At 45.6% G+C, this 26,721-nt stretch overlaps 1 protein-coding gene across 1 annotated transcript in view; it reads right to left on the minus strand.

Moving 5' to 3' along the window:
• Positions 1-2,039: 2,039 nt before the first annotated feature.
• Positions 2,040-26,721, minus strand: part of LOC129705103 (11-beta-hydroxysteroid dehydrogenase type 2-like) — a 56,044-nt gene continuing 31,362 nt past the window's right edge. The window contains exons 4-5 of the mRNA XM_055648502.1: positions 6,275-6,412; positions 2,040-4,998 (exon numbers count right to left, since the gene is read on the minus strand). Of these exons, the coding sequence (XP_055504477.1) occupies positions 4,646-4,998; positions 6,275-6,412 (491 nt within the window). The 3' untranslated portion in view covers positions 2,040-4,645. The remainder of the gene's footprint in view (positions 4,999-6,274; positions 6,413-26,721) is intronic.

Genomic DNA, 26,721 nt, shown 5'->3' on the forward strand with positions numbered 1-26,721 from the left:
TTCCGCCACCTCCAACGTGACCCCACCACTCGCCACATCTTCCCATCTCCCCCTATGTCTGCCTTCCGCAAAGACCGCTCCCTCCGCAACTCCCTTGTCAATTCTTCCCTTCCCTTCCCGTACCACCCCCTCCCCGGGCACTGTCTGTTGCAACCGCAAGAAATGCAACACCTGTCCCTTCACCTCCCCCCTCGACTCCATTCAAGGCCCCAAGCAGTCGTTCCAGGTGCGACAAAGGTTCACCTGTATCTCCTCCAACCTCATCTACTGCATCCTCTGCTCTAGATGTCAGCTGATTTACATCGGGGAGACTAAGCGGCGGTTGGGAGGTTTCACCGAACGCCTCCACTCAGTCCGCAATAACCTACCTGAACTCCCGGTGGCTCAGCACTTCAACTCCCCCTCCCAATCCCAATCCGACCTCTCTGTCCTGGGTCTCCTCCATTGCCAGAGTGAGCAACACCGGAAATTGGAGGAACAGCACCTCATAATCCGCCTGGGCAGCTTGCATCCTGATGGCATGAATGTTGAATTCTCCCAATTTTGCTAGCTCTTGCTGTCTCCTCCCCTTCCTTAACCCTCGAGCTGTCTCCTCCCATCCCCCCGCCCTCGGGCTCCTCCTCCTCCCATTTTTCCTTCCTTCTCCCCTCCCACCCCCCATCAGTCTGAAGAAGGGTTTCGGCCCGAAACATCGCCTATTTTCTTCGCTCCATAGATGCTGCTGCACCCGCTGAGTTTCTCCAGTAATTTTGTGTACCTTCGATCTTCCAGCATCTGCAGTTCCTTCTTGAACAACATGCTGCCTGATGCACTGAGTTACTCCAGTACTTTGTATGGTTAGGTGCTGAAATGATACCTGTCTTCATACTGTATGACTCTAAATCTTCGGGATCTGATTAAATGTATCCATGACACTGTGAGAAGCTGGGGAAGACACTATGCGTCCATAGCCAGAGATATTTGTATCATCAATAAAGGTGTGGTGCTGGGAGATGTCAGTGATATTTACCACCACAAAAAAAGTGTCTGATATTATGAGTAGCCTTTTCCCCGCTCTTGTTAATCTTCTTTTACAAAGTCGTTTTTAACTAAGGGCGGCACAGTGGCACAGTGGTAGAGATGCTGCCTTACAGCGCCAGGGACCCGAGTTCAATCCTGACCACGGGTGCTGTCTGTACGGAGATTGTACGTTTTCTCTGTGACCTGTGTAGGTTTTCTCTGTGACCTGTGCTCCGGTTTCCACTTATATACGTATGTACAAAGACGTACAGGTTTGTAGGTTAATTAGCTTCTGGAAATTGTAAATTCAAAGATCCAAAGGTCAGTTTATTGTCACACGTACCAATGTAAGGTACAGTGAAACTCGAATTATCATGAAGCCATACTAAAAAAAAAGTGACAAGACACACAACTACATAAACGTTAACATAAACATCCACCACATGGAATTCCCCACATTCCTCACTGTGATGGAAGGCAATAAAGTTTAATCTTTTTCCCTCTTTATTCTCCTACGGTTGGGGCAGTCGAACCATCCACAGTCAGGGCGATCGAAGCTCCCGCGGCTGGAGCTCCAAGGTCGATCCCCGACAGGGACCACCGGCTCCACGATATTAAGTCCTGCGGGCTCCCCAAAGTTGGTCTCCAGCAAAGGCCGCCAACTCCACTATGTTAAGCCGCAGTGCGGACTGAGATACGATACGGAAAAAAATCGCATCTCCGTCGAGGTAAGAGATTAAAAAAAGTTTCCCCCAACCCCCCCATAAAACAAGCTAAAGAACACTAAAACATACATTTAACACATACTAAAAAAAAACCGACAAAGAAGGAAGGGACAGACAGACTGTTGGCGAGGCAGCCACTGCTGCACAACCCGATGGAGATTTGTCCCTATTGTGTAGGATGGTGCTAGTGTACGGGGTGATCGCTGGTTGGCACGGTCTTGATGGGCTGAAGGGCCTGTTTCCATGCTGTATCTCTAGTCTAAAGATACTAAAGCACTGAATGTAATTTCTATGTGCCCAAAATAATTTAAGTAATTTTCAGACGATAAATTGCATTAATTTTATTTAGTAGTCATTGAGCATTACAGTCGTCAAGTTTATTGTCATTTGCACAATTACGTTGAGGCACAAGTACATTACAGCAGCATCAAAGGCACCTAGACTTAGACAACATACACAAACATAAATCACACATAAATTACACAAGGCAAAGTGCCAGAGACCCGAGTGTTCGATCCTGACTATGGGTGCTTCTCTGTACGGAGTTAGTACGTTCTCCCCGTGACCTGCATGGGTTTTCTCTGGGCTCTCCAATTTCCTCCCACACTCCAAAGACGTACAGGTTTGTAGTTTAATTGTAAGGCAGCAACTCTACCGCTGCTCCACCGTGCCGCCCACGTCTAACCTTCACATCTATCCCTCCCGCAGCCTTTGTACCCTGGAACATGAAGCCTTCAGTTCTATCCCTCCTTCAGTAATGTTTCTGTAATAGCTTTAATATCCTTGTACTACATTCCATTCCATGCCCTGACCTCATCTGCCTGTCATTGAAATAAATGAAGTTTAAACCATCATTCCCTGCCGTGCTCTTCCTGTTCCGTCTACTGAACTCGCTCTATTTAACTTCTGTATTTGCCTCAACTCATCTGCCTCACTTCTGCTGCGAGTTCAATGGGTTACAGATAAATTCACAAAACAGCATGTACTTTGCGGCTCATGAGCTTGCTTCTCCAACTAAAAAGCTGTCTGCACACATCAAATTGTAAAACAAAGGAGTTGACAAAGTTAAGAGAATTCTCCAAGCATTTACACTTAGCCTTTGAATATCTGTCTATTTTTCTTCTAAAACTGAACATATTGAATGTTGTGTCAATAAACATGTTGTACAATGCAGCCAACTTGATTCTAATCACATATGGCATGAAAGGATACTTTCAAAGGGTTGCTTTCGAGTGAGACTAAGTCATTACCACAAAGCAAGATTCATGTACAAGTTGATTTGTATCCCTGTTTATTTTTACTGAGAGGCCTGCAGGAAAGGCCGGTTCATGGTGCAAGGCAGGAGCCAACGATCAAAGCACAGGAGAGAAACCAAGGTCAATCTGCACGTCAAATCATCCAAAAGTATATTTCCGAGAGAAAATAGTTTCAGTGGTTTATATTTCCTGGATTTCGTCTTTTATGTTTAGCAAAGAAAAGGATTAACCTCAAGAGAACTGTACATGTAGTCACTAGCAGATTGTAAGGGTGCCTCGCACTCCTTTGAAGATCTTGGTTCATTTGCATTATGGTGGTGTGGCATGACTGGGGTACCCTCTGGCTCATTACAACTGCAAAACCAGACCTATCCAGCAAAGATCCATGTCCTTGTGGGCTCCTCTCACACCTCCAGCAATCTCGGTTCCAAAGTTACCAATGCAACCCGGTCAGCTCACTGTAGCTATTATTCCACTGGAGATCACTGATGAGAAAAGTAAAGTGGGTGCTTAAAGGTCTGGCTTTCCTGCTCACAATATTATTGCAGCAACTGTTCACATGTCAGAACCACAGGGATCAGAAGTAAACCCTGGTCCGTGACCAAAGAAATCCCCGGAATATCCCAGCTGTGTAACTACGGAGCCATGTGGCACAACCTATGGTTCGTTGCTGTCTGACGGATACTGAGAGCCCCAGAAAATCCAAATCACCAAAAAATCGCAATCTCTTATACCTAGGATTCTCATGAATTGTCAATGTCATTATCATGAATCTCCAGAAAACTTCCATTTAACTTTAGACTTTAGAGATACAGTGTGGAAACGAGCCCTTCGGCCCACCGAGTCGGCGCCAACTAGTGATCACTCGCTCACACTTATCACACTTGTTATCACACTTTTGCATCTTTTCCATACGCGTTAGGAGCAATTTACCGGGGTCAATTAACCTACAAACCCGCACATCTTTGGGATGTGGGAGGAAACCGGATCACCCAGAGGAAACCCACGCAGTCACAGGGAGAATGTGCAAACTCTACACAAACGGCACCCGGGGTCGTGATTGAACCAGGGCCTCTGGTGCTGCGAGGAAACAGCACTGCACAGCTGCTTTGCTATAGCTTTTGTATCCCAGCTTGTCGCCCTCCGGCAGCTGTGTCCAGCCTCACCATCTTCCTCCCCCTTCTGGATCTTTCTTTTTCCTCCTTATCTGTTTCACCTATTACGCACGTATGGCTGATCTATCTCTCCTTCCTAAACCCATTCTTCTGCCTTCTCCCCATATCTCCTGACACACTTACTGATCAATAATGTATCTATCTATCCCTGCCTTAAAAATATTAATTGACTTGGCCTCCACAGCCTTCTGTAGCAATGAATTCCACAGGTTCACCACCCTCTGACGAAAGAAATTCCTCCTCATCTCCTTCCTAAAGGAACGTCCTTTAATTCCAAGGCTATGCTCTCTGGTCCTGGACTCTCCTGCTAGTGGAAACATTATGGCCTTGTCTTGCACATATTCTGACATAGACTTACAATACCTACCACCCACAGTTATTTACATTAACATTCAGCTCAGCATCAAATACTCATATTGCATGTAAAAGTACTGATAATTAATTAGTAACATGAAACCATAGCAATAAGCAGTTGTCCAAAGTTAGATTCCTACTGGTTGGCACTGCTCTGTCGCACACCTTTCGGAAGAAGTTTGTGTGCAACAAAAATCTCATTAAGAACAACGTCGCTCATGAAGGAAGGCAGGAAATAATAAAGGATTTTTAACACATCGATGATATACTCAGTGGTGTACCGAAACTTTGGATGTTGTACTAATAGAGCGGTGACAATTATGTCAATTACTGGCTCCATGTGCTGTCGGAATAAAGGACCTAACGTGTTAATTGTTTGCTTTAACTCAGCAAAATAATCCTCCCCGTAATCGTGCAGAAGAGCTGGTGAGAGGTTGTCCACAAGTTTCCCATATTGTTTCTCCCAAAATTCAACATTCCCAACTTGACCTGAAATAGAAAATGTGAGAAAGGTTTACGTTTATTATTATTATTATTATTATTATTATTATTTATTGGTGATCTATCGTCACAAAGACCTTATATGTCCATCAATAAGCAGGCGCAGCAATGATCAGATCGGAAAGAAATATTCACAGTCAAGCAAAAATAACCGAAGCAACCAAGCTGGTAGTAAATCGTGGGAATCATACATTTAGACTTTAGTGTGGAAACAGGCCCTTTGACCCATCTAGTCCACATTAACCAGGGATACTAGCACTATCCAACACTCCAGGGACAATTTACAATTTATAGAAGTTAATTAACCTACCAACCAGTACGTCTTTGGAGTATAGGAGGAAACCAGAGCACCCAGAGAAAACCCAAGTGGTCACAGGGAGAACGTATAGACTCCGTACAGACAGCTACCATGGTCAGGATCTAACCCGGTTCCCTGGCGCTGTAAGCCAGCAACACTACCACTACGCCACTGTGCCTCCCCTATTTTTTCAATTAAGTAGTGAAAAATAAAATAAAAGCTCTGTGCTTAATTGGCACAGTAGTCCAGCTGGTAGAGTTGCTGACTCACAGCGCCCGAGACCCGGATTCCATCCTGACTTCAGATGCTACCTGTCTGAAGCTTGCACGTTCTCCCTGTGACCATGTGGGTTTCCTCCGGGTGTTCTGGTTCCTCCCAGATCCCCAAATTGTATGAGTTTGTAAGTTAAATGACCTCTATAAATTGCTGCTAGTGTGTAGGGAGCGATGAGAAAGTGGGATCACATGGAACTAGTGTGAACGGATGATCGATGGTCAGCCTGAACCTGGTGGGCCGAAGGGCCTGCTTCATGCTGTGTCTCTAAACTAAACTAAACAACAGTCATTTTTCACTTAAAATCTTTGGGAATGTGCTTTCTGCTTGAGATTCTGGCAAGATAATTAGTGGCCAGCATGGACTCAGTGGGCTAAAGGGACTGTTTCAATGCTGTAAAACAATTGACGAGTGCTGTCTTTAAGGAGTTTGTACGCTGACACATGACCCAAAACGTCACCTATCCTTTTTCTCCAGAGATGCTGCCACTGCCTGACCTGCTGAGTTACGCCAGTACTTTGTCTCTCTCTTTGGTATAAACTAGCATCTGCAGTTCCTTGTTTCTACATCAAGATTTGACGATCTCTTTTGCTGGTAACAATTTTGCACATCACTTGGGATAATATGACTTTATGAATCAAGTCATTACTGTTAGCCTTGTATGTTACACTAATTAACAGGAATGCATTTTACCTGTCTTGGTGGCACCTGGTTGGATGATGGATACTTGTACTCCCCATGGTTTCATTTCTTGACGTAGAATATCTGAAAAAAACTCCAGTGCTGCTTTGGATGTTCCATATGGTGACATTCTTCCAAATGGTAGTTCCCCTGTTGGCCATAAAATCATTACTGAGGTAGGCTTTAGTTTAGTTTAGAGATACAGCGCGGAAACAGGCCCTTCGGCCCACCAAGTCCACGCCGACCATTGATCCCCATACACTAACACCATCCTACACACACACCAGTGACAATTTAAAATTTTACCGATTAACCTACAAAACCCTGTCCAATAATGGGGGCCATATACCTGTCTTGTCCAATTCTCATCAGTAGGTGGCATACCTGGTGTGACCATGGATAGGCCCATGATCCACATATAAATTGGAGGAGCTGCATCTCATATTTTGCTTGGGCAGTTTACACCCCAGCGGTATGCACATTGACCTCCAATTTCAGGTAGACCCTGCTTTCTCCTCCCCTTCCCAGCTCTCCTCAGCCCACTGTCTCCACCTCTTCCTTTCTTCTTTCTGCCACCCCTCCTCTCCCTCCACTCTCATATCAGTCTGAAGAAGGGTCTCGACCCAAAACGTCGCCCATTTCCTTCGCTCCATAGATGCTGCCTCACCCGCTGAGTTTCTCCAACATTTTTGTCTACCCATTCACACAAGTTCTGTTATCCCACTTTCCTCACCCACTCCCTACACATTCGGGGCAATTTTACAGAGACAAGTTAACCTACAAAGCCAATGTGTCTTTGGGATGTGGGAGGAAACCCACACGCTTGCAGGGAGACTGTGCAAATTCAACACAGACAGTGCCCGAGGACAGGATCGAACAGATCTCTGGCATGTGAGGCAGCAAGTCCACCAGCTGTGCCACTATATTTATATTTTCCAACACACAAAAAATTATACGTTGATAAATAAAAATGAAAAAATCAATTTTCAGTCTTAAATCTCCAAGTGACACCCTGTCCCCCTTTACAGCTACTGTATGTTTTAATTCAGTTCAAGACTATGGGGCAGTACATTGGTCATAAAGTTGCTGCCTATAAGTGCCAGAGACCTGGAATTGATCCTGAATATGAGTCCTGTCTGTATGGAGTTTGCTCCTTTCCCCTTTGATCGCATGGGGTTTCTGAGGGTGCTCTTGTTTCCTCCCACATTCCAAAGGTGTGCAGGAACCTATTTCAGACCCAACCCCAAACGTAATATTTTCCTTTTGTCCAGAGATTCTGTCTGACCTGTTGAGTTACTCCAGCTTTTTGTGTCTATCTTCAGTTTAAACCAGCAATTGCAGATCATTCCTACACACACGATACTATACGATAGAACTTTATTAATCCCAGGGGGGATATTGTGTGTGTGTGCGTATATATATTATATAATATATATATCGATATTTATATAGTTATATATTCATATATAAGTATACACCGTTTTGTTTTCTCGTTTATAACATTGTTTACAGAGTACTATGTTTACATATTCTGTTGTGCTGCTGTAAGTAAGGATTTCATTGTTCCAACTGGGATGTGAGAATAAAACACTCTTGACTCGTGATTTGCGTCGCTAATGTGTGGGATAGAACTAGTGTACAGGTAATCGGTGGTCGGCATGGGCCGAAGGGCCTGTTTTCAAGTTGTATCTTTAAATTAAACTAAAAACACTAAAACCAGAAGGAGTCTAAAGATGGGTCTTTACCCGAAACGTCACCCAATTTCTTCTATCCAGAGTTGCTGGCTGCTCCATGGAGTTCCCCCACATAATTAAAGCATGGAATAGAATATTCTTCACCCCACCATAGTTACCCAACCAGACGCAACTAAATTTAAGGTAGCTCTTTTTTCCCCAAGAACCCTTTTTTGCTTAAGTCCAAGTCAAGAGTCAAGAGAGTTTTATTGTCATGTGTCCCAAATAGGACAATGAAATTCTTGCTTGCTGCAGCACAACAGAATATGTACAATACAATACAATACAATACAAATTTATTATCATTTGAGCCCCAGTGAGACTCAAACGAAATGTTGTTTCCACAGCCATACAAACAAAGACACTGTCTTACAGACATACACATAATTAAATTCACACAAACATCCATCACAGTGAAGCCACTGTGATGGAAGGCAAGTCTTTTCTCTCCCCTGTTCTCCGTGTCTCTCCCGATGTCCAAGCCCCAGGCGGGCGATGATGAGTCCCACGGCCATTTTAGGCCACGCGGGGCGATTTACGGCCCCGCTCCCGGTCTGAAAGTCCAAGGTTGGAACCCCCACGGGCGATGGTGAGTCCCACGGCCATGAAGCCGCGCCAGGCGATGTACGGTCCCGGTCCGGGTCGTTCCAACCCCGCGACACGGGCTAGAGAAGTCGCGTTGCGGGAGCTCCGGGAAGCGGTCTCTCTCTCTCCTCCCAGACCCGCGAGCTCCCGATGTCCCAGTCCACCGGACCTGCGGCTGCGTTGCTGGAGCCTCCGAGCCCCAGGAGTCGAGTCGCAGCGGCGAGTCACCACCGCTCCCCACGCTCCGAGGCCGGCCAGCCCCACGATGGTGAGTCCGCAGATCCGCAGCTCCGCAGCTCCGCAGTCTCCCGAGCCCCCGGGTCGTTCAGGCTGGAGGCCGCTCCACGGTGCTAGGCCCCAACGACAGCCGAGACCCGACAGGGAAAAAGTCGGGTCTCCCGGACAGGGAAGAGATTTAAACAGTTTCCCCCCCCCCCCCCCCCCCCCCCCCCCCCCCCGCCCCCCACATTTACACATTTAAAAATGCTATTAAAAAACACCAAACACTACATTTAACTAGACAAAATACAGAATAGTTCAGTGTGTTTATATACCATAGGCCATATTTATACAAATAAATAAACAGATAAAATGCAATAGGCTGTTATTGTTCAGAGATTGGAGTTTGGTGATGGATCCTCCACCACCTCCAGTTTAAATTCCATTTAGAATATTTTTGGAGGACCAGGAAACCAGAAGTACTCCAGGGAGTTACTCCAGCTCCAGGGAGTGATTCTGTGTTGATTCAGCAGTCGTGGCGAGGCGGCGACCAGACAGCAATGGCGGCCAGATCTCCCACAATTCAAAGCAAGGGAGAAAGTGCCCAGCGCCGACCAGTTGCCGTGGCAGTGCGCATGTGCAGGGCGGTCGATGATGTGCTGGCCGTGGTTGTGCGCATGTGCAAGGCGGTTGGCCGTGCCGGGGGATAAGGAACGAGCGGAGACCTGGCGGCCCGGACACGGAGACAGATACGGGTGGCGGGCAGAGGCGAAGAGTGACAGAGAGAGATAGAGAGGGGGGACCCGCTCAGAGTTGAACGGCAGGTGTCCCGGGTGCTTGCCAAGCCGGGCAAAATGACAATTTAGGTTGCCCGGCCGGACGTTAGGTGGCCATTGGCACCCGGGCAACCATTAATTTCGAGTCCTGGGGCTGGTGAGAAGGGCACAGTGCGTGGAAGCAGATGGATACTCATGTATTCCAAATCAGCTTCAGTAGTTTTACATTAACAGCAGCCAAAACTTCAGGAAGTGCCCTAGGCAAGAACTGTCATTGCAGGCTAGCTGTAATCCAGCTGTCAAATCCAATCGTGTTCTGTTTATGAATTTTACGGCTGCAAGAATAACTGAAATTTATGTTCTAATGTTGAAGTACAAAAGTGATGAATGACTTAGAAACAAACTGCAACAGAAATAAAACATATTGATACAAAATGATGAAAATAGTCATAAGTTGACAGGTTTGCCAAATTTAGTGAGCTTTCTCCTATCAAAATAGTTCTGTTTTGAAATATCCAAAGAGATTTGGGTGACACGGTTGTGTAGCGGTAGAATTGCTGCCTTATAGTACATGAGAACCGGGTTCGATCCCGAATACGAGCGCTGTCTGTACGGAATTTGTATGTTCTCCACGTGACCTGCGTGGGATTTCTCCGGGTGCTCCGGTTTCCTCCCACGTTCCAAAGACATACAGGTTTGTAGGCTAATTGGCTTGGTAAAATTGTAAATTGTCCCTAATGTGTGCAGGATAGTGTCAGTGTGTGGGGATCACTGGTCGGTGCAGACTCAGTGGTCCGAAGTGCCTGTTTCCACGCTGTACCTCTAAACTAAACTAAAATTCGGTCTCAGATTCACAACTTAGAATGGATGTTGAACACAGGACAGGACAGCACAGCAACAGACCCTTGTGCTCAACCTGAAGCTAAACAAATCTCACCTGCCTGCGTATGTTCCATATTTCTCCATTCCCCGCATTTCCATGTGCCTATCTAAAAGCCTTTTAAAAGCTAAAGTCCTATCTGCTTCCATTGATTGTCACCTTGTTGTGGTGGAAAAGCTTGTGTGGACCTGAGACCTTGAGAGCGATGCCATCTGGAGCTATGCTCCTGGTAGGGACACACATGGCGGTAAGGTCGAGGGGGAGGTCTCTGACAAAGAGTAATCCAACCAAGACCTCAACGGTGGAACAGGCGGAGGACGATGGCTGACCTTAGTGGAGCGTCACCACGGCTGGGAAGGCGGATGAAGGCTGCAGCAGAAAAGGGTCCCCGGGCGTCCTGGACTCTATGCTGCTGGGACCCAGATCTGTCAAGACCAGTCTCCCCACTAAACAAAGTAACGCACAGGCGTCCTCCATATAGGGAATAGCACCCTGGAGACACCCGTGGTCAGCCATGACTGAAGGGGGCCTAAGAAGAAGTATCTACCTCTACCACCATCCCCGGCAATTTGTTCCCGGAACCCACCGCCTTCTGTGTAAAAACCTCATCCCGTACATCTCCTTTAAACATTGCCCCCTTGACCTCAAAGCTGAGCCTTCTAGACTTTGACAATTCCACCCTGGCCTGTCCACCCTATGTATTCCTCTCATAATTTTATATACTTCTATCAAGGCTCAATGCTCCAAAGAAAACAATCCAAGTCTGTCCAATCTCTCCTTGGAGCCAATACCCTGTAATCTAGGCAGCGTTCTGATTAATCTCTTCTACACCCTCTCCAAAACGTTGTGTCCACATAATGGGTGGAATCATTGTTAGAATGATTCTACCGTCATCAGAAAGTACTGATGCAACTTCAATTTGACGCTGGTGACTATAACAAATTATGAGGTTAGGACTCCTATTTAATATTTCTGGGTCTTGGCGTGTGGAGGTAGCAGGCAGTTTTCTGCTTAACTTGGATCCTGCTGGCACGGCTCATTATAGAAAGATGGCAATGAGGGGTTGGGCTGAGAGGTACATATTCCTCCCTCCTTCCCTCCCCCCCGCCTGCAACTTTCCTCCCTCTAGCTTCACAATTCGCAACTCTTCAATGCTGTCTCACACCTTCTGCTTTTATGCCTGTTCTAACCATCCGCCGACCAACCCACCAACCATCGCCTGCATCCAATTATCAGCTTCCACGCTTCGTCTTGCCTCTCCTCCAGCTTTCTTCCGCCTTCTCCCCGCCACCTCCTTCACTACAATCAGTCTGAAGTAAGGTCCCGACCCGAAACGTCACCCATCCATGTTCTCCAATGATGCTGCCTGAACTCCTGAGTTATTCTGGCACTTTGTTTCCCTTTGTGTATTAACCAGCATCTGCTGTTCTTTGTTCCTACACCGGAAATCTTTTTGAGCCATACAGCATGAAAATGGACCCTATGGCCCATTCAGACCAAGACACCCAAATAAGTTACAATGCTGTTAACATAGAAACATAGCAAATAGGTGCAGGAGTAGGCCATTAGGCCCTTCGAGCCTGCACCGCCATTCAATATGATCATGGCTGATCATCCAACTCAGTATCCTGTACCTGCCTTCTCTCCATATCCCCTGATACCTTTAGCCACAAGGGCCACATCTAACTCCCTCTTAAATATAGCCAATGAACTGGCCTCAACTATCTTCTGTGACAGAGAATTCCAGAGATTCACCACTCTCAGTGTGAAAAATGTTTTTCTCATCTCGGTCCTAAAAGATTTTCCCCTTATCCTTAAACTGTGACCCCCTGTTCTGGACTTCGTAACTATTCATGGTTAACGTAACTTATTCACTGAGTAAACTTTCTTTATCTATTGCACAAAAATACAATTGTGGTGCAGAAATGAATTTGGGTAATTGCTTGCATTGGCACAGGAAGCACATCTAAAAGAACTCATTTTATTTTATTAGAAGCTGGGCAGTTTTATTAGGTAACTAATTTCAACATAGAAGAGTTGTAGTCAGACTTTTTAATAGGTGGAGTGTTATTGTAACACAAAAATTGGCATGCCTGTGTGTATGCTTCAAATCTAGTAAAATGTTATACACAAAAGATTAAGGTATTTACGAGCACAAGGCAAGGACACAAGAATTTCCAGCTTTTAAATGTAAGTACATAGAATACATATGGCCTGTAGTGAGATGATCTGCCAATCTTGAGGCCAAGATTCCAGAGTTAGAAAGACTCTGTGATTTGTGCACATTATAGAAGTAATGTTGTACTTGGGGGAAATAAAAACTACGAGTAGAGTAAACCAACTTAATAAATTGTTTCTGATGCAATTGAGCAGATTTTGATGTACGATCATATAAATGACCTGGAACTTTGGAATATAGAAACTTATTTGAGTTGTGTGACAGAGGTTACTAGGTTTGTTATTTTGTACCACCAAATTTCATGTGAAATCCTGATTTCAATGCCAAAAACTATGCTCAAGGAGAGGATAATAGACTTCCCACGTTTGTCAAGAACATTGTGTTGTAAAGTTAAAACAACACCACTCTATATCACTCCTGTTAGTAGCTCAGTCCTGTCAGCCATTTTTTAAACACCTCACAGGAACCATTACAGCTCTCTTACTATTGGAAACAAGAACAACAACAATATGTATTTATTTATGAAAATGTTGCCATTTGTTTCTCTGGAGGGTTATGAAATTAAAGTTGGTACATCTCGTAGGGCTGCTGCCTCTCAGCGCAGGAGATCCAGTTTCGATCCCGACTTCAGGTGCTGTCTGGGTGGAGTTTGCATGTTCTCCCTGTGACCGCGTGGATTTCCTCTGGGTGCTCTGGTTTCTTCCACATGGCAAAGATGGGCAGGTTTGTAAGTTAATTGGCTTCTGTAAATTGCCTTTTGTATGTAAGGAGTGGATGAGAAAATAGGATAACATAGAAATAATTTGAATGTGTGATTGATAGTCGGCATGGACTCAGTGCACTAAAGGACATGTTTCCATACTGCAACTTTCTATCAATTAATTATGGGGATAGGCAATCAAGACCTTGTACAAAGAGGTAAGTTATAAAGCATGCTTTAAAGAACAAAATATGAACTCAGGCCTTCATAGACATGGAATCACAGTCTTTAAGGCATCAGAATCTAAAACATGGTTTGCAAAGGTAGAATGATAGAATTAAGGGATGCTCAAGAACTATTGTAGTCCAATGAGCACACGAGTGGTAATTCAACAGGGTTTAGTGCACTTCAGGACATGGGGCAGATAAGCTGAAGACTGAAGACTGAGCCTGAAGACTGCAACAACCAGGTTCAGGAATAGCTACTTCCCCACAGCCATCAGGCTATTAAACCTGGCTCGGACAAAACTCTGAACATTAATAACCCATTATTTGTTATTTGCACTTGATCAGTTTATTCATTCATGTGTTTTGTAGTCAATGCCTACTATGTTCTGTTGTGCTGAAGCAAAGCAAGAATTTCATTGTCCTATCAGGGACACATAACAATAAACTCTCTTGATCTTGAACTTGCATAAAGATTCAAAACTTACCAATGTTTTTTTTGGGTTCACAGAAAATATATGGAGCTTTCATGCCTTCTCTTCAGCCTCTCCCCATCACTTGCCCTGCCTGCAGTCTCATACCAGGCAAATTCCTGAACAAACCCGATGTCCATCCTCATTCCAACTGCTGGATCTTCCAGTTGCGAACCATTTGAACTCCCCTTCCCATACTGACCTTTCTGCCCTGGGCCTGTTCTGTTCCTTTTGCCAGAGTGACGCCACATGCAAACAGGAGGTACAGCACCTCATACTCTGCTTGGGTAGCTTACAACATTGTATGAATATTGGATTCTCCAATTTTAGGTAACTAACCGGCAAACAACTCTTCCCCCCTTCCCCCCTTCCCCTCCCCTATCTTCCCTGTGCCCCTCCTGGATTTACACCCATTTCTCCCCTTCACTCTCACTCAGACCCCTCCATCTATATTCCTTCCTCTTGCTTCACAATTCACACATCCTCTATCCTGGCGGGGCCTCGCAGGCCGGACAGAGGAGGCAGGCCCTGTGGCTGGGGCCTGGGTCAGCACCATGGAGGCGTGAAGTGGGGAGTCGACAGCGGTAAGGCCTCGGCGGCAATGAAGCGATGGCAGCGGTGAAGCCTCGTGACGATGGGGCCTCGGTGGTGGTGAAGCCTCGCGGCGGCGGCAATGCCTTGCGGGTCGACCCATGGTCAACTCTCGATGAGAGCGTGGTGGACCGCCGGGGGGGGGGGGGGGGGGATGAACAATAGAGGAAACCATGTGGGGACCACCATGAGGGAGGAGGGGATGAACAATGGAGGAAACCATGTGAGGGGGGGGGGGGCACCATCAAGGAGAACAATGGACAATGGGGAGGTGTGGGGGGGGACCGATGTAGGAGGGGAGAGAATAAAAGGAGGAGCCGGCGTGCTTTGTAACGTTGTCAGTGCCGTAGGTGGCTGCTATCTGCATTCATTGGGTATACAAGCAAATAATCTCACTGTGCCAAGTCACATGTGACAATAAAGTATTCCATTCCATATCTCACACTTTTTGTCTTTTAATCTCTTGCCTTCATCCAACCATTTGTCTATCAAAGCCCCCCTCACCTTTATCCAACTATCACTTGCCAGGATTTGCCCTGCCCTCACCTTTTTTTAAGTCCTATCCCTTGCACCCTCTCCCCTCCATCCCCACCACAATCAGTCTGAAGAAGGATCCCGGCTGAAACTTCATATATAAATGTTCTCCAGAGATGCTGCCTGTCCCACTGAGTTACACCAGCACTTTGTGTCTCATTTTGGAAACCACCATCTGCAGTTCTTTGTGTTTCATTCCTATCAGCCTTGGACAGAAGACCTAATTGAAAAATCAACGTACAATCTTGGAGTTAGAATTGTTTGGGCTGACTGTTCCCTAATCACACGCTCCCCCTCTCAACTAAAACCAACTTCTTTCTTCTCCCGAGTCAGTCTACGCTTTGGATCTTTAGTTTAGTTTAGTTTGGAGATAAAGTGCGGAAACAGGCCACTCAGTCCATGCCGACCAGCGATCCCCATATACTAACACTATCCTACATAGAAACATAGAAATTAGGTGCAGGAGTAGGCCATTCGGCCCTTCGAGCCTGCACCGCCATTCAATATGATCATGGCTGATCATCCAACTCAGTATCCTGTACCTGCCTTCTCTCCATACCCCCTGATCCCCTTAGCCACAAGGGCCACATCTAACTCCCTCTTAAATATAGCCAATGAACTGGCCTCAACTACCCTCTGTGGCAGAGAGTTCCAGAGATTACCACTCTCTGTGTGAAAAAAGTTCTCCTCATCTCGGTTTTAAAGGACACTACACACTAGGGACAAATTTCAATCTTTACTGAAGCCAATTAACCTATAAACCTGTATGTCTTTGGAGTGTGGGCGAAAACCGGAGCATCCGGGGAAATCCCACGCGGTCACGGGGTAACGTGCAAACTCCGCACAGACGGCACCCGGAGTCAGGATCAAACCAGGGTCTCTGGCGCTGTAAGGCAGCAACTCTACCACTGCAACACTGTTCTGCCCCCCTCTGATATTTATTTAATTTCTACCAATGGATGACTGGTAGTTTAATTAGTAAGGATGTCTGGGGTCATGGGGCAAAGGCAGGAGACTGTGGTTGAGAGGGAAAGGTAGAGCAGCCATGATTGAGTGTCAGAGTAGACTTGATGGGCCGAATGGCCTAATTCTGCTCCTAGACCTTATGAATTGATGGATTGAATCTGTGGGTAAAAAGTGCTCTTAGTAAACTTTCAATAAACACGCTTAGTGCTCACAATGCTGAATGCAGGCGTAAAAAATAACACCATTGTGACTGGCTCTAGACTGCTGAAATAATGCCAAAAGGCCACAGGCCTCAACTGTAAATAAATGTAACCGATAATGTGCAATCCTCTTACTAGACAGAAGAAAGTCCAGACTGTTCCTATTGAAACAGTATAAGAAAAGGTTTTGTCCGTATGCTTGAACTGCTGCCAATCCTGGAGAGTAATCCAGAGTTAATGATAGTATTTCACAGAGAGGAGTGGCTCTGTGCCTCCTAGTCAGATGATTGTGAGTACAAATGCTGTTCTAAAGAAACCAGTACATAATTGAACACTGAGTTCTGTACAGAAATGTTATGGGCCTGTCCCACTTAGGCGATTTTTCAGGTGAATGCCGGCGACTGTAAAGTCGAGGCAGTCGCCTGAAAAACTGGCAACAGACGACTGTCAGAGTGGAACACACACACACACATACACATATCGCTTCCTTCACCAGCCCGTTATGCAGGCGGGGGACAGGGCAAGTGGGGGGAGTGCTGTCTGAGTGAAATTCATATGGCACAAAGCCAATGTGACACAGACACATACCACGATGAACTGTAATTAATACTGCTAAAGCACGGTGTATGGTAAGTCCTTTAAAAAATGGGAGAGTGGGGGGGGGGGGGGGGGGGGGGGGGGGGGGGGGGGGGGGGGGGGGGGGGGAAGGGAGAGGGGAGATGGAATGGAGACAACTTTTAAGAAACCAGAGACACACGGCTGCAAAGCTCGGCGGACATTAACATTACCAGTCAGTTATCCTTGGTTCTGAAAACTACTGCTTAAGTTTTTTCCCCCCAATGGGTCAATGAAATTCACTGGTCAGCACCAGCTACAACCTACGAGAATCTAATAGAACCTTTGACCTCCTCGAAAACCCACTAGGACCTCCTGGCGACCCACCTACAGCACGAGAATTCTCGCTACTCTCCATGACAGCTTCATTCTGGTCGCCGCTAATTTTGCAGCATGTTGAAAAATTTACGGTGACCATAATGAGGCTGCGACTAGTTCCCAGAATGCGGGAACTCCTCACGACCATGAACAGATGGCGACCATGTGGCAAGTGCATAGTCTCCTGTAGTCGCCTAAAAAGTCGCCTATCTATCGTTTGGATGAGATATTGAATTTAGATTCTATCTCCCACTCAGGTTCTGACAGCATTATTTTATAACAAAACAGCAATGTTCCTCCATACCCCTGGCTTAGTTTCAATAAAATGCATTTGAACTAAGGTCACTGTTGTGCCGCTGCTGCTACTGCTGCTTGCAAGTAAGAATTTAATTGTTACCTTTCGGTTCGGGGCGCCAGGGTGGCACAGTGATAAAGTTGCAGCCTAACAATGCCAGAAACCCAGGTTCGATCCCGACTACGGGTGCTGTCTGTACGGAGTTTGTACGTTGTCCTTGTGATCACGTGGGTTTTCTCTGCGTGCTCTAGTTTCCACCCACATTCGAAAGACGTGCAGGTTTGTAGGTTATTTGGCTTCTCTAAAATATAACTAGTAGGATAGAACTAGTGTACAATCTGAAGAAGGGTCTCGACGCAAAACGTCACCCTTTCCTTCTCTCCAGAGATGCTGCCTGTCCCACTGAGTTACTCCAGCATTTTGTGTCTATCTTGATCATTGGTTGGTGCAAACTCGGTGGGTTGAAGGACCTGTTTCCACGCTGCATCCCTAGACTCCATATGACAATTAAACACTCTTGACTGGTGTAGCAATCTGGGACTTACAACAGTTAGTTTACATACATAGCAGAGTTCTCTATTATATCCTAGCTTATATCTATTGTTAACACACATCATCAATACAGATTGTATAGCCATTATCTCACTGATGCTTGTATGACCCTGTGTGTAAATTGAGTGTTGCAACCTTAGTTCCCATACATTTTATTACAACTGCGCTCTGGGGAATTTATTTTGCCTTGCTGCACTATTGCTCTTGATATCCACCCAACCTCCAACACGTCCCTGCATTAAACATTGACCAGTTTATTTGCTTTGGTAACATTGCTTGATGTTCAAATATTTGACAGAAGACCTAGAGAGACTTCATGTTCTTCCATTAATGGCAACACTGGGCCAAGGATAACACAGTAATGTAAAATCAAGCCACAGGCCACTTAAAATATATTGCCTGTGAAAAGTCACAAGATTATTTATGTGTTGGAAGGAACTGCAGATGCTGGCTTAAACCGAAGATAGGCAGGGGGTAACTCAGCAGGTCAGGCAGTATCTCTGTAGCTTTATATCCCTTCTCTCCAGGGATGCTGCCTGTCCTGCTGAGTTATTCCAGCATTTTGTGTCTATCATGAGATTATTTACACTGGTATCAAACACTCAAATGTGGTAATATAATCCATTGCCTTTGAAGCTAGCCTCAGCTCACCCGTCTACTCATGGCATTGACCTGGTGCCATGGCTTGTGATGCTGGAACTCTGTGCTGAGAGGGAAAATAAAGATATGTTCTCAAAAGTAGTTTTTAACAACAGGCTGGAATTATAGAGGTAAGGAATCGGTGTTCATTGCAGACCAAACCTTGGAAATAAATGTTGTTCCCTTTATCTTTTATCTGTGAACTCTGGATGGCTTAATTGTATTAATGTATAGTATTTTCTTTGACTGGATAACACACAAACAAAAGCCTCAGAACACATGACAATCTATCTATCTATATGGCCCACTGTGCTGCGATTTCCGATAGAACGCCGCCACCTACGGCTGTCATTTTTGGCCACCTCGCTCAGAGCCCCCCTCCGCCTTCCTGGACCAGAGGATTATTCCCATCGATGACAAATCAGAGAGATATTAATGTTTTTAAAAAAATCACCATTCTCTCTGCTGCTCTTGCTGGAGGGAGGGAGAGGGACTATAAACCCAGGAAGTGGTGTGCCTCACTCAGTCTCTGCAAGATGGATGAAGCCAAAGGGTCACGTCTCACTGAGCACTGAATAACACTGAACACATGTCTACTCAACTGTGCAGTTTGAAAATGAAAATATGGTTTGTTTGAAGTAAAAAGGCACTGCCTGCAAATGGTTGTTTGGGTGCTTTGGCGAAGTTAAAAGGCACTACTTACTGCAAATGGTGGCTTGGGTGCCTTGGCATGAAGTTAAAAGGCACTACTTACTGCAAATGGTGGCTTGGGTGCTTTGGCTTGAAGTTGAAAGGCACTATTTACTGCAAATGGTAACTTGGGTGCTTTGGCTTGAAGTTGAAAGGCACTACCTACTGCAAATGGTGGCTTGGGTGCTTTGCTTGACGTTGAAAAGGCACTACTTACTGCAAATGGTGGCTTGGGTGCTTTGGCTTGAAGTTGAAAGGCACTACTTACTGCAAATGGTGGCGGGTGCCTTTTGCTTGAAGTTGAAAGGCACTACTAACTGCAAATGGTGGCTTGGGTGCCTTTTGCTTGAAGTTGAAAGGCACTACTTACTGCAAATGGTGGCTTGGGTGCTTTGGCTTCAAGTTGAAAAGCACTACTTACTGCAAATGGTGGCTTGGGTGCTTTGGCTTGAAGTTGAAATGCACTATTTACTGCGCATGGCGGCTTGGGTGCTTTGGGTTGAAGTTGAAAGGCACTACTTACTGCAAATGGCGGATTGGGTGCTTTGGCTTGAAGTTGAAAGGCACTACTTACTGCAAATGGTGGTTTGAGTGCTTTAGCTTGAAGTTAAATGGCACTACTGCAAAAGCACTTACTTCCTGTTTGCACTGTATATTGATTTTAGATAAAACACTACCACTTGCGGCTGTGATTTTTGGCCACCTTACTCAGCCCCCCTCTGCTCAGCAGGTGCAGAGAATTCTTCCCATCAATTAAAAATAAAAGTGTTATTAGTGTTTAAAAAATGTTGAGAATCTCTCTCCTGTCAATCACACAATGAAGGCCACACCTTTTCCGGTGGGAGGGTGAGGGGTTATAAAACCCGGAAGTGTGGGTATGGCTCAGTCTCTGCATGATGGGGGAGGGAGAGGCCACGACTCTGTCTGAGCTGTGAATCAACTGAACACACTGAATGTCTACTGAACTGTGCGTTTGGTGTTTTGTGTGGTTTTATGGTGGTTTAGAAACATAGAAACATAGAAATTAGGTGCAGGAGTAGGCCATTCGGCCCTTTGAAGCCTGCACCGCCATTCAATATGATCATGGCTGATCATCCAACTCAGTATCCCGTACCTGCCTTCTCTCCATACCCCCTGATCCCCTTAGCCACAAGGGCCACATCTAACTCCCTCTTAAATATAGCCAATGAACTGGCCTCAACTACCCTCTGTGGCAGAGAGTTCCAGAGATTCACCACTCTCTGTGTGAAAAAAGTTCTTCTCATCTCGGTTTCATCCTGCATGAAATGGTATGAAGCTGCACTTGAATTTGGTGGCCTTGCACCCTGCTCGAAATGGAATTTCAAGGAATAGCCATGAGTCAACTGCCAGCCCACCAGCCGTGAGTGAGCTGCCAGCAGATCAGGCTTGAGGGACTGAGCTGCCACCCCAAGAACCCATACCAGCGCTCCAGAAAGCCCCCCCACTGGCCACCAATATTGGAATTTGTGGAGAAGTGGAATATTGCGTCGGGGGACCAGCCCTCCCGTGTGAACATGGGACCCAACGGGTCCCACTTAGTCTAGTATATATATATAAATAAAGTTGCGGAGACATAGAAGACTTCCAATGCTGGAATCTGGAGTAAGAAACAAACTGCTGGAGAATCTCAGAAGGTCAAGCAGCTTTTGTGAGAGAGAAAGAACTAGTTGAAGTTTTGCATCCAAATGCTGCATAAAATTGAACTATGTGTTTCATGTATACTCTGAGAGAACCATCAATTTCTGCACTCACTTACTGCCAATTTTACTTTAGTTTCGTTTAGTTTAAAGATTTGGGCTGAAGGGCCTGTTTCCATGCCGACCAGCAATCACCTATACCATCCATATTAACGGGACGGAGGTGGAAAGCGTCTCCAGCTTCAGGTTTCTGGGGGTCAACATCTCTGATGACCTCTCTTGGACCCACAATACCTCAACACTGGTCAAGAAGGCTCACCAGCGTCTCTTCTTCCTGAGGAGACAAAAGAAGGTCCATCTGTCTCGTCAGATTCTGGTGAACATCTACCGCTGCACCATCGAGAGCATCCTTACCAACTGTATCACAGTATGGTATGGCAACTGCGCTGTCTCTGACCGGAAAGCACTGCAGACGGTGGTGAAAACTGCCCAACGCATCACCGGTTCCTCACTCCCCTCCACTGAGTCTGTCCAAAGCAAGCGATGTCTGTGAAGGGCGCGCAGCATCGTCAAGGACTGCTCTCACCACAGCCACAGACCGTTTACCGTCCACCCATCCGGGAGGCGCTACAGGTCTCTCCGTTGCTGGACCAGCAGGTCCAGGAACAGCTTCTTCCCTGCAGCTGTTACATTACTTAACTCTGCACCTCGATGATTGCCAGTCGACTGTATGTACGTATATATATTTATTGTTCATTATTCCATGTTCGCTCTTCTGGGGAGATGCTAACTGCATTTTGTTGTCTCTGTACTGTACACTGCACAATGACAATAAAGTTTGAATCTGAATACACTAGTTCTATCCTACACACAAGGAACAATTTTCGGAAGCCAATTAACCTACAAACCTGCACATCTTTGGAATGTAGGAGGAAACCGGAGCACCTGAATAAAACCCACACAGTCACAGATAGATCGTAGAAACTACATACAGATAGAAGGTATTGAACCTGGGTCTCTGGCGCTGTGAGGCAGCAACTCCATTGCTGCATCACCCTGCCACCCTTGAAACCGCTGTGCCACTGTCAGTCAATCACTCATAAACAGTCTTTTTCTCTCTTTCTCTCCTATCATGACGTAGAAAAAGACTATTCAGCTGTGTTCTAGTTCCAAGATTATTATCCTCTAAATGCCCACGCAAATTTGTCATGCAGCAATTATACCATTCTGCAAAAATAGCCGTAAGTAAAGAAATGGAGAGTTCACTGTTGCCAATTCTTATGTCCATTATATCCCATTATCCAATCCCTCTTTACCTTTCATTACATTGATCCCATGAGAAGGTATTTAATTATCAATAGTTTTTAGTACAATACTCTGATACAATGGCATCAATCTGTTTTGCAGGTGCCATTTAAAATCATTGTTCATTACTCTGTTAATTAAATGCAACATGAACACGTTGGCAGCCGCAGAGAGCGGCCAAATTGTGCCGGGTGTGAGTACCAAGGCAGATGCTTTCCTGCAAGTGTTCAGCATGTTTATAGTCACTTCGGGCCAACACAGCAATCCTACAAACTTTTTACGTAGTGAAAAGAACGTGTTCCTGGATGTGATCAAAATTACACTTTCAAAGTATTGGCTACAATATACCAACTTATTTATGGCTCTGTCATAAATTATTTGGGATTTTAATAATGCTGTGTGCACATCTTTACTCCAAAATTATTTGTCCTTACTCAAGACTACTTACACAAGGACTCTGACGATAATACGATTGATTGAAAGGTACAGCAATGGAAACAATCAACTTTGACCCACCGAGTCCACACTGACCATCGATCATCCGTTCACATTAGTTCCATGTTATTTCGCTTTCACATCCACCCTCTGCACTGTAAGGGCAATTTATAGAGGCCAATTAATCTACAAACCTGCATGTCTTTAGGATGTGGGGGGAAACCCGAGCACCCGGAAGAATCCCAGGCACGATAATTAACGGGGAAATTGTGCTTTAATGCACAATCGGTGAAGTGAGTCCACCTTCTTTTCACATCACAAAGAAGAACAAGGGAGGTGAGAGAATTACATTTCTGAGCCGTGAAAATCTTAACGAGCCATTTGAACTGCATGAGGTACCGCACTGCACTGGATCTTAATTACAATCTTAGAGGTTTGTCAGGAGAACATTTCTTGGTCCAGACATTTTAACCACTTGGCTGCACTTCCTGAGCATGATTTACCATAACAGGCCTCATAAACCAAACTAAACCCTGAGAGCAACTGTTACAATCTATCCAGCCATCCCAGTAAAGTACTTTGAGGCAAACCAGCTTGATAGGTCAAATGGTCCCAAGCCATAAACAGGTCCCTAATGTAAACTTTTTTCATCTAAAATGAAGATGTTTTGCAGAAAGAAAACCTGCCACTCTCCCTCTATCTTTTCTGGTGGTTTGGCAGTATTTTTGCTTTATAGCTGAGTGTTGACAATTTTATTGTACTCTATTATTGCCATGTAACGCTGTGATGGTAGTAGTTGCTGTAAGGGGGGGGGTAGAGTCTTAGTTTACTTTAGTTTAGAGATACAGCGTGGAAACAGGCCCATCGGCCCACCGAGTCCACACTGTCCAGCGATCCCCACACATTAATAATACCCTACATAGAAACATAGAAAATAGGTGCAGGAGTAGGCCATACGGCCCTTCGAGCCTGCACCGCCATTCAATATGATCATGGCTGATCATCCAACTCGGTATCCCATCCCTGCCTTCTCTCCATACCCCCTGATCCCTTTAGCCACAAGGGCCACATCTAACTCCCTCTTAAATATAGCTAATGAACTGGCCTCATTGAACTGGCCTCAACTACCTTCTGTGGCAGAGAATTCCACAGATTCACCACTCTCTGTGTAAAAAATGATTTCCTCATCTCGGTCCTGAAAGACTTCCCTCTTATCCTTAAACTGTGACCCCTAGTTCTGGACTTCCCCAACATCGGGAATAATCTTCCTGCATCTAGCCTGTCCAACCGCTTAAGAATTTTGTAAGTACACATGCCAGGGACAATTTTCCATTTATACCAAGCAATTTAGCCTACAAACCTGCATACCTTTGGTGTGTGGGACTCACCCTTACCTTAAGGACTATGATAGATGATTATAAGTTGAAATATTGTTGTATCACTGTTGAGGATGAACCATCACAATATCACAACTTGTTGGCAATTTTCAAGTGAGTGATCAAGAAAAAGTGACTCAAGTCACAGGTTGGAGAAAGTAGGAAGGGCAAATGACCTGATTTGTAGAGTAGTAATACAGAAAACTTTCATCAAAACTAAAAAAATGATTAGCATAGGCAGATGGCAGATCAGGCAAATATTGAAAAATTCAGGAAAAATAAACCACAAGCGGTAATACCCAAAACGCTGGAGGAACTCAGTGGGGACTGGGGAGAGAATGGACTGGCAATCTTTCAGGCCGGGGCTGGAATTTCTTCTGCAAACCCCGGGGTGGCACGATGGCGCTGCAGTAGAGTTGCTGCCTTACTGTGCCAGAGAAACAGGTTTGATCCTAACTATGTGTGCTGTCTGTATGGAGTTTGTATGTTCTCCCTGTTGCCACGTCGGCTTACTCCAGGAACTCCGGTTTCCTCCCACCTTTCAAAGAGTGCAGGTGTGTAGGTTAATTGGCTTCTGCAAATTGTGACATGTGTGTATAATAGAACTAGTGTAGGGGTGATCGTGGCCGGCACAGACTCGGTGGGCTGACCTAAAACCTAAAACTTATTTGGCCTTTCTCCCTCTTTCTCCTCAGATTCAGATTCAGATTCAGATTCAATTTTAATTGTCATTGTCAGTGTACAGTACAGAGACAACGAAATGCATTTAGCATCTCCCTTGAAGAGCGACATAGCAAACGATTTGAATAAAAAATAATAAGTGTCCGGGGGGGGGGGGGGGGTGGTGATTGGCAGTCCTTAAGTATATCAAAACTTTAGGGCAACACTGTGGTGCAGCAGTAGAACGTCTGCCTCTCAGCGCCAGAGACCCGGGCACTGATTGGCAGTCACCGAGGTACGTTGTTGAGTAGAGTGACAGCCGCCGGAAAGAAGCTGTTCCTCGACCTGCTGGTTCAGCAACGGAGAGACCTGTAGCGCCTCCTGGATGGTAGGAGGGTAAACAGTCCATGGTTGGGGTGAGAGCAGTCCTTGGCGATGCTGAGCGCCCTCCGCAGACAGCGCTTGCTTTGGACAGACTCAATGGAGGGGAGCGTGGAACCGGTGATGCGTTGGGCAATTTTCACCACCCTCTGCAATGCCTTCCGGTCGGAGACAGAGCAGTTGCCATACCATACTGTGATGCAGTTGGTAAGGATGCTCTCGATGGTGCAGCGGTAGAAGTTCACCAGGATCTGAGGAGACAGATGGACCTTCTTCAGTCTCCTCAGGAAGAAGAGACGCTGATGAGCCTTCTTGATCAGAGTAGAGGTATTGTGGGTCCAAGAGAGGTCATCGGAGATGTTGACTCCCAGGAACCTGAAGCTAGAAACACGTTCCACCTCCGTCCCGTTAATGTGGGTGGGGGTGTGCGTGCCGCCTCTGGACTTCCTGAAGTCCTGGAGCCTTCCTCCCTTAAGGCTTAGTTATGGATAACATTTTAGTTATCAATTCTCATAACTGCTTACGTGGCTTGGTGTAAACTGTTGCCAGATAATGATCCAGCAAAGTCACCATAATCTCAATGCACCTTTTAAACGTGACAATGTTGTACTCTGTATACTTCAGCAGCAGAACTGACAACATTTGTCAACTTGGGGAGTGGTTAGTAAGATTTACAGTGCATTCAGAAAGTATTCAGACCCCTTCACTTTTTCCACATTTTGTTATGTCACAGCCTTATTCTAAAATGGATTAAATTCATTTTTGTTTATCATCCATGTACACACAATACCCCATAATGAAAAAGCAAAACAGGTATTTAGCAATTTTTGTAAAGTAGTTATAAATAAATAATTTAAATATTACATTTATATGTATTAAGACCCTTCACTCAGTACTTTGTTGAGGCACCTTTTTGCAGCGATTGCAGCCTCAAGTCTTCTTGGGTATGATGCTACAAGCTTGGCACACAATTATTTGGGTAATTTCTTCCATTCTTCTCTGCAGATCTTCTCAAGCTCTGTCAGGTTGGATGGGGAGCGTCGATGCACAGCTATTTTCAGGTCCCTCCAGAGATGTTCTAGCAGGTTCAGGTCCGGGCTCTGGCTGGGCCATTCAAGGACATTCACAGACTTTTCATGAAGCCACTCCTGTGTTGTATTGGCTGTGTGCTTTGGGGCATTGTTCTGTTGGAAGGAGAACCTCTGCCCCAGTCCTGAATGCTCTGGAGCAGGTTGGCATCAAGGATCTCTCTGTACTTTGCTCCATTCATCATTCCCTCAATAGTGACTAGTCTCCCAGTTCCTGCCGCTGAAAAACATCCCCACAGCATGATGCTGCCACCACGATACTTCACCTTAGGTACGGTATTGGCCAGGTGATGAGCGGTGCCTGGTTTCCTCCAGACGTGACGCTTGGCATTTAGTCCAAAGAGTTCAATCTTGGTTTCATCAGACCAGAGAATCTTTTTTAGGAGC

This window comes from Leucoraja erinacea, chromosome 17, assembly GCF_028641065.1.
Source record: "Leucoraja erinacea ecotype New England chromosome 17, Leri_hhj_1, whole genome shotgun sequence".
NCBI classification, from domain to species: Eukaryota; Metazoa; Chordata; class Chondrichthyes; order Rajiformes; family Rajidae; genus Leucoraja; species Leucoraja erinaceus.